General features: G+C 34.5%; 1 protein-coding gene across 1 annotated transcript; it reads left to right on the top strand.

The window, feature by feature from the left end:
• Positions 1 to 6,237: 6,237 nt before the first annotated feature.
• On the top strand, positions 6,238 to 9,876 carry LOC128557200 (TD and POZ domain-containing protein 3-like). The gene is made up of 2 exons (XM_053544224.1): positions 6,238 to 6,545; positions 6,748 to 9,876. Exons 1-2 carry the CDS (start codon positions 6,293 to 6,295, stop codon positions 7,329 to 7,331), a joined length of 837 nt encoding a protein of 278 aa, XP_053400199.1. The 5' UTR covers positions 6,238 to 6,292; the 3' UTR covers positions 7,332 to 9,876.
• The last annotated feature ends 32 nt before the right edge of the window (positions 9,877 to 9,908 follow it).

Below are 9,908 nucleotides of genomic sequence, written 5' to 3'. Positions count from 1 at the left end.
ACAAAGGTTCGAAAGAATTACTTCGGACTCGAATGCCGGAGGATCGCGTGATAACGCGAAAGATTAAAACCATCTAAGCAAAAGACTGTTCTATAAACGGACTAATGGTAGACATAAGTTGGGAGCCACAGACAAAATAAAGAGCTGGTATTACAGGCTGTCCATTATGCAGAGGGGTTCAAGTTAAACATACAAGACCCACATAATGTATTTAGAGTAATGAAGCAAAGTTGATCCACACAAATATTATAAAGTATGTACGCCCTACTCGTACATATTAAAAAACCCTCCTCCCGAACGGCATACACCAACTTGGCCGGAGGAGTCACCCTCTAAAACTAAGTCACAGTCATGCAAGGATATGTATCAAGACCGACCATATTTTGGTACAAGTCCCCTCTAACAGGTTGCACCGTTAACCCTGCAACCACCGATATAAGACATGGTCATTCGATGGCAAATATTTTCGGCAGATACTCCTGACCAAGCTAGACATGAGCGTTTTGATTTTTGATACAGCCTTGTATCGTAAAGCCAAGAAGGCTTTAATCGAAATAGGTGTGGATCAATATAAAAATATTTATGCTCATTTAGACGGATTAAATTTAAACTTTAACTGCAACCAAAGAGTTAAAAATGTCTTCGCATCCAGTCCTACACTAGAAATGTCGTTGCTTTAAGAAAGTCGCGACAGATATATTTGTATCCCGCACCAAAACCCTAAAAACTCCTATTGAGAAAAATACGGAAAGCGATTGATTACATTTAAAAGCAGTAAAATTGTTATTATATATGCATAAAATCCAAATACAATAATAAAAAAATAGAATAAAGAAAACAACAAATATTATAAAGTTGTACAGCAATTGAATATCATTTTCACTTTAAACTCGAAACTTAAAATGTTCACCTCTTTCAGAAGTTACCACAAACATTAAACGTTCGTTTCACTATTTCATTAACTAAAATAGATAATCACTGCGACAGTTTAGTATACATGAATAGGAGTGCAAGAGCACTTCTGAACACCAGACCTTGCATATCACGTTACATGCCTGAGACTCCGTAATGTATCAGTCTGGATCTGAAAAACAAACTGACGCAGAATACGTCAAATTGATACTATACATATATCATTCTTAAAGGGGAAGGGTGGAAGGGAATTTTTCTATCGATGTTGTTCGGACGATTTCAGCTAGCAAACTGGTTCAAGGGCGTGGCAAATACATGCACGGACTTCTCGTATTTTTTGCCGCCAAGTGTGTAGATAATAGATAAACGAAACAAACCGTATAACGGAATGCAAATAATGATGAATAATAGCCGACAAGTAATCTCTTTCAACATGACAACAAGTGAATATATATCACCAAAAAATAACACCATTTATTTCTACAAGAGAACATAAATGCATTATTTATATTGGCCAGTAGAACCGATTATGAATAAAGCAGCAGACCAGCAACAGAGAGATAGCGAATCATGCACATGTGCATACAAAATGTGAATTAAATTTTTACAAGTATACGTAATTCAGCGTATTATGCCAAATACTTTCTTCAGGTACCTTAACTGGTCAGAACTTTAACGCTTACCAAACTTATTTGTAATTTTTTTTGTCTGATTTTAGTCGCTTGAGATGTTCTTTGAACTACACGTATGCGATCCGCCAGTGCAACATCACGACCTCTCTGTTACAAAGTATACAGCCAACCTGTGTTAAGCAACCCACAAGGAATGAACCCATGAGTTGCCAAGCAGTGGCTGTCTTATTCATGAGCAAGGCCAGCTTAAGATCGGTGAGATCAGTAACATACAGATATTTCATGAGGTCGCTTATCTATGTCGTTTTACGACGTCATACAATATCTAACTATTCTTATAGCAGCACAAACAACAAACACAAATAGATGGAAATGCGCGACTTTATTTCATTGATATCATGGCATATAGCATGTTAAATTAGAAATGAATATGAACCAAGAACATCACTACTAAATGGCATAGCAACTTACAGGCAACGCAAGTGGCAGAAGCCTATTATTATAACTGACCATAGAACTGGCAATGGCAGAATTTCTCCATTCACAGCCGATAGAAAGTGAGGCGAATTGCTCATGTTCACCTCAGTTCATAAATTGCTATAGCCATACCGAATGCACATACGGAACATGTGTATTGAGGGCCACAAATATTTGAAAAAAATTCGTCAATCAAACACAGAACGCTGCATTACATTAGGAATAAAAATAAACTACCTTCGCTAATTTAAGACTAAACAAGATACTTTTTTACCATTTATAATGACGTTCAATCTGTATTCTGTTTTACCATAACCGTTCTTTATATTGTACTGAACTGACGACATGTTTTTGTACGAAATTTAAAGCAAAAGGCCCTGACAAATTAAGAAATAATTAAAAATTGACATCTTAATGATTATAATTGTAACAAATTATATATGAATCTTAAATATGCCAGCGTAACATGTGACCTAATAATCAACATATGCCAATACTGCTGCTAATACTGTTACTGACAGAATAGTATGAACTAGAATCATAATCTTCTCAGTCCTATCGAATGCCTGCAATTTACATAATTACAACTGGCAACACTGATATCTTTCAACGGACGCAGAACGCTTATGATAAGACAAAAGCGTTTCTAGCAGTAGAACAATTCAATTGTATTTTCCTTTTATAAGGCAGTTGGATTGCTTCTTAAATGCTGCATGTAACCCGAACGTGGTTCGAACACCAACAGGAGCGACAAGTGCTCGTTCCTATGACTAATATTCTTCGATGCAATGGCATATTTAAAATGTAATATTATATTTTCAAATATATAATTCAACCATTAATTAGTTTATGAATATTTACCAATGAACATTCAAACAGCTTCAAACTAAGTCAAACGTAATTTACCTTTTACTGACGTTTACCTTTACCTTTGATTCATTTACCTGATGTTTCCCCTAATGTTGGAGTAATGCTAGCAACTGAAATACTTAATTATTACAATAATTAAACGAATTAGTATGTGGAACATTTTCATAATATTGGATAATAATTGTCAACATCATCAACGACACATGTCGCCATTATTGCTTATCATCGTCAGAATATTATCACCATGTCACTTACCATCACGACATCACCATCGTCCTTAAAGTACTATAATGTACCAACATGATTTCATATCATTATTGCCATCATATCATGCATCACAAAGAACCTAACTGATTCGTTATACCATATCATCATCGTAATCAAAACATATTATCGGTAATATCATATCATGTTATTCTTATAACGTACCATCATGGTAATCATTTTCCTCTCAGCATTATTGTATCGTCATATCATCATCATGTTATATCATTATCATCATCATTAATCATAACTATTTCATATTTATGATCGTAATTTAATCGCTATCAACGCCATATTGTCACCAAATCATCATCTTACCATCATCATCATCATATCGTTATGATCATTTAGACACAAACTGAATATCACCATATTATCATAATAGCATAAACATCATCATTATGAACAACATTATTGTCATATCGTCATAATATCATAATATCCACCATACCGTCATCATCATCAGCATCATCAACACCATAATAACATTATCATACTAGATACATATCATTGCATATCGTCATAATTATCTACAATACCTGTCACCACCCCACATCACACTGACAAAACTGAACATTTTGATACCGATTTTATCAATATTATCATCATTGTCCGTACTTTCAGTTATCTCAAATTACCTTAAATTAAGCTTTTGTGACATGATAATTGTCCAACTATTAACAAATATACATGTGCACAGAGCTGGAGATTTTGAATGAATGTTTATTATAAGTTGAATATTGTTCTAAATCAAGCTTTGTTATGCACGACAATAACAAAAATATATAAAACTTATCTTCCTTTCGTGTCCCAGTAACCATTCTTTCTCTAGAATTCCATCCAACTAACGTAACAGCTTAAATTCATACTACAAGGTAACGTTTATACAGCAATTTTTCTATCGATGTTGTTCGGACGATTTCAGCTAGCAAACTGGTTCAAGGGCGTGGCAAATACATGCACGGACTTCTCGTATTTTTTGCCGCCAAGTGTGTAGATAATAGATAAACGAAACAAACCGTATAACGGAATGCAAATAATGATGAATAATAGCCGACAAGTAATCTCTTTCAACATGACAACAAAAGAATATATATCACCAAAAAATAACACCATTTATTTCTACAAGAGAACATAAATGCATTTATGACTCAATGTTTTAGCATTTGGCATTAAACAATTTGCATTTGGCATGTGGCTTTTTTCAAATGAAAGAGTGGAGGTATAAAGATAACTTCCTAATGCTATAATTTTATGCCAAATATCAATTGCTTATTTAGAGTATTAAGCATTTTTAAGGTAAAATGAAGTATCTGATAAACTGAACAAGCCTTCCATGAAACTATACTTTTTATCAACTAAATAGCAAAAAGTCTGGCTATTAATTGAACAAATGCACATACCTTATAAGAGATATTTAATTGAATGTTAATATGTAGAGTTACCTTTTCAACACCATAAACATTTTGAAACCAAATGTCTTTATTTAACATTATATTTTTTGTATATTTTTCACGTAACAATTAATTTTTCATTTTAAAAACATTTAACTCTGCTAATCTTTACCAAAGATTATACAAGCCTGGGACTTTCTTGATTTGTAAAGAAGTATATAACTATTTGGAGTTAACTGAAGAATATAGTATGCAACGTGCGAAATTTGCACATATAAGAAACTTACAATAATTATAAGCTTAAATGTATTTCTAACTATGGGACTTTTCTTTCGTCTGTAGAAATACCAATTTTGATGTACAAATATGCTTTCATGTATTTACATACATATTTTTAAAGCAAAAACCTCCTCCAATTAATGTAACACCTGCATTAGATTCAGAAAAGCCACATACCTTCTAATTAACAGAATACAGGATAAGAAGAAATGAAAGCATTCTGTCCGAATATTCTCAGAGCAAGACTGCAGATTTATGTGTCTGTACTTGTGTTTCACTGTCCTTCAAATACAACACTTTAATATGCATTTATTTAGCCCTGAACCTGGATATTCATTTATGCACCAAGAGGTGATACCACTATATTATATGTTTATTCCGTCTTTTAACATACAAATATCACAAATACTAACTTTTCCGCTAGCAGTTCGGGTGGGGGATGGGGGCATCTGTTTTACTCCTTTATTGTTCAATTACAGTTAATTCCATATGTCCATTTTATGACAAGCCATAGGAAATGTGTATCTTTCAGATTTTCCAATCTAACTTCAAGTACCAAGCACAGAGAAATGAAATTCATTTCTTATAAAATTTCAACTCAGCTGACCCCTGCAGTTGTAAATCCCTGCTACCAGATGGTATCAATGAGTTACATATACCTGTGGCAGTAAACCACTGATCTCTATCAGTAAGGCTGTGGTCAGTTCTTGACATTGATTGATAACAAACCTAAAATCAGGTTTGTGAATTTTCGGATTTTACTAGATGATATTGGACATAGAATATAGACTGGCTCAGTTCACTACATTTAATCATAAAAATGTTAAAAAAAGATATATCATAGTCTAGGAGCTAGTCTATACAGACACTAAATAGGAAAATGGCGCGAAAAGAAATTGTAGTCGCGTAATGGCGGTTTCAAATAGTTCTCAGCTGTTTTGCTCTGTATAGCTATTTTCCTTATTTTCTTTGCAGTTTTATGCTGAAATCACATGACAAATCTATGCTTGGCATGTCGGTAGCACTTTCATACTGAAATAACAACATGACAGAATGTTTCATAGAAACTTAGATCATACACCACCAGTACAATTTGGGGTCTCATTGTTTAGCTGATTTTGCAGTTTGTGTGTTTGACTGAAAATATTTTACTTGCATCAAACTTGACCTCCACTATTTTTTATTTTTATTCAGCACTGACACTATTCTTCAGGGAAATCTAAGTTGCAGAATTTTAAAATGGGTCCTGATGTGTGCTGCGCCCATTGGGAATATGTCAATTTTATATAGAATAAAGAAGAACAGCTATTTAGTGTGTTGTAACCTAAACAAACAGTAATTACGGATAATACTGAGAATACGGAAATACCCGATGTTTCACGACACGATTCGTTTGCTGAAAACTTGATATATTGATCTAAGCTGATATAATATTTTAACCTTTTTAGCTATTGAATACTGAACATGGAGAAATATGAAATCGATGATAGTTTTACCGGTGACAATGGTGAATATGACTTGACGTTAATTGTGGATGGACATAAAATAAGAGTTGCGAAAGCGGTCCTATGTTTAGCGTCGCCAGTGTTTCGTGCCATGCTACAGTCTCAATGTAAGGAGAAGGATCAAGCTGAAGTTAAACTTCCGGGGAAGAAGTATAAGGATTTTGTGGAGTTCCTAAGCTGCTTTTATCCTGATAGACTTGAACGAGTCACATGTATGTATTTTTTCAACTGTCTGATATAAGTCCGTGCTGAAATACTATTTTATCTTTTAAACTGATTAAAGAAGAATTGTAGTAAACGTTCATTTGATTATACTTAGGATATCGTGAAAACGTGTAAAAATCTTAACATTTGATATGTATATTATAATTTAAGTTCTTATTACAGTCCGTCTCATATTTTTGGTCATTTCAGACGATTCTGTTTACAGAATTCTTCCATTGGCTGTTGAATATCAAGTAAAGGTACTGGAAAAGGAATGTCAGAGGCGTCTGGTAAAACTTGTGAAAGCCAGACACTTACCGGATGCTGTCCAAATTTACCGCCACCTCCAACTAGCTGAGCTGTATAAACTTGAGGATCTTAGAAAAATTTGCATTTCTGCAGCATCTGATTTAAAGCTGAGTCAAATGGAAACAGCTGCAGCAGAACATCCAATTCCTGAAAACATTCTTGTACAGATTCATCATCTTGCTCGCCGTAAACAAGAATTAAACAAAATGGATGACGACCTTCTTGCGAAGAAGAATCATTCGAAAAGTGCAAGCTATATAAGTTTTATCAAGCAAGAAGCTGATTTATCCTGGTGCACGGATAACCATCAAATAACAAAAGCCGCTAGACTTTGGTACAGATACTGTCAAAATAATGAAGAACTACTGAGAAATATTATAACGAGTATTGAAAGTATGAAGGTTGATGATGTTATCAAAGAGGAGTGCGAACTGCTCCCAGAAACAATTAAACAACGTTTAGGAGTTGATTATAATAAGAATTAAGAATGAGATGTATTTTACTTGTCAGTTAGTGTGCATATTTTGTTTTGTTGCAAGCCACTGATAAGCCTAATTATATTTTATAAAAATGTAGTCACAAGATACTTTTAGAATATATAAGCTTCATTTTAATGTACCAAAGTAAAGTGTCGTTTAACAGCTTAGACTCTTCCACGCGTTCATACTACATATTAACTGTATTCGCCAAGACAGATCAGCGTCGACAGACATGCGTTAATCTGGGTTTGGTGTACTTGTGTGATAGCCAATATACTAATTTTCACAAAATTAAGATCTTTCAATATAATGTATGAATTTGTGGCCCTGTCCTACCAAAGAAATAATAATCTGTAAGTAATTGTTAATGTAGATAGGAATTTCCGGTTCGATGTGTTGCCTAAATCAAACCTGACAGTTTTAAACACGAGGCTTCGATCTTTCTGTAAGACAACGTACATCCCTATATTACACTATGAAAAATCCAGTCTGTCTAAATTGAAGGAATTCTTGGATAGTTATTTTTGCATCACCGGCAACTCTGCATCAACAAGAACAGAAAATTTCTTTCAGTAACGCGGGGTATCCTACTTGTTTGTGTAAAGCCAAAACTGGTCATAGTTGATCATTGATAGACATACAAAAGTATTTGTTAATAGTGACATCTTTTTGGCGTAAAAGACGTGAGATTCTAAATAAATTCAGCCGGTCAACAAATCAGACATATTCTTCAAAGTGATGTAGTGGATTTTCGGTAAATATGCACAACTCTACTAATACACTGTATTCAAATCCTTGTGATATAATCTAGCCGACTGTCTATCGGATGCGATCTATTTTGAGAAAGCGAATGGATCTGTATAGTTGTCAATTTTCATAGGATGTCAGTAGATAACCCACTTCATTTTGCCAGCCCTGTACGTCAAATGTCGACGTCAATGTGATCTTGAGACTGAAACTGATGAATTCCCATTAAAGACGCAACACAGAATAACTGTATTCTTTTGTATTGCCACGATGGTAATTATACACGATTCGCACAGACAAAAACAATTATCTAGTTACAAATTGACAGTGACATAATAATAATTATAATGTTAGGCCAAAACTGTGTGTGTGCGTGCGTGTGCGTTCGGGTAAAACGTCTTCTTCAACAATTTTTCAGTCATATAAACGACGGTGTCTACTTGTAGCAGTGAGCAGAATGCCCAACTTTATAGTGCTGCCTCACTGGAATATCACACCGTTGACACGTGACATGATATCCTGCTCAGTCACATTATACTGACACCGCCAAGACAATGTATTTAACCTTTAGCCTGCTGGCGGCAAGTGATTCTGCCTTTGCGACCAGTGCAGCCTGATCATGGTCAGCACTGTTCGCTATTCAGTCAGTAAATTTTCAGTGAACACCCTTCCAATAATAAATGGTATTGCCCAAATTGAATGATGGACCAGTCCATTTTAAAATTTTTAGCAGTCAAATATTTCATTACATTTATATGGCAGAATACACAGTAGGCCCTACTTTATGTATTAAGTTGACCTTAGAAAATTTTTGTTTCTACAGTGTAAGATAGTTATTTATTCATGTTTGTAAAACTATAGTGAAAAGAGACTGACTGAGTAAGTTTGAAGACGAAGTTGTGAAAACACTTTTATTCAGGAAGGGCCTGAAGTGTCCATCTGCCACTTAGTATTACGGTCTTGTTGTACATTTACCATAATGTCTTGTGTGATGATTACAATAAAATATGATTAAACTAAAAAAAACTTAGTATTACAGCTGCATTATAGCGGCAATATTATCAGAACGACTTTCACGAAGTTCATGTGGGAGGAAAATGTAGGTGACTAGGTTGTAGTTGGTCTTTAATAACTTGAGAGTGTTTTGACCTAGCGTAATCGAGGTTAATAGAATGATTGCACGTGGTCACTAGATAACGTGACCCGACATTGTACCTTGAAGACGAGTGCCAATAAATAACTGGAGAAAGATTTGACTTATAACTAGAATGATTGCCAGTGGCCATTTGTTGTTTTGAAGGTTAGTAGTTCGACGTTCACACAGACCTTGAGACTGAAACAGTGGACAGCAGCTGGATACTAAATGTTTGGGCTAAAAGCTATCGACCTTATTAGATTGCCTTATTGTCGTGTAGTCTAAAGGTCACTGTGACCTGGACCTTAAACTGATAGCCTGTAGCCACCAGACTTCATAACATTAATGTTATGGTCAATAAATACACATAAACGTTACAGCATACTCGGAACTGAAAATTACTCACTCAAATATCATTTGGTGTGGGGCGTGGAGGATATGCGTTTTCACAATCGGTTCATATTAACCAAGTCATTTCTTTTTAACCTTGCTTTTTGCGCGATTATTGTCGTACTGTGCTGAATATTACATAGTTGAATAATAATAAAGAACATCATTTATATTGTTTCTGTACAAACTCTCTATGATTGGTAATATGAACGCTGTTAATTTTAGAATATCTTGAGAAGCTACTGCCATTTATGTTCAAAAGCTATTCATTTATCTTGCCCTATGACAAACAAATGGTATCAAAAAATTTC

Source organism: Mercenaria mercenaria, chromosome 5, assembly GCF_021730395.1.
Source record: "Mercenaria mercenaria strain notata chromosome 5, MADL_Memer_1, whole genome shotgun sequence".
In the NCBI taxonomy this organism is placed as follows: domain Eukaryota; kingdom Metazoa; phylum Mollusca; class Bivalvia; order Venerida; family Veneridae; genus Mercenaria; species Mercenaria mercenaria.
This window is presented reverse-complemented; position numbering and strand designations above follow the sequence as displayed.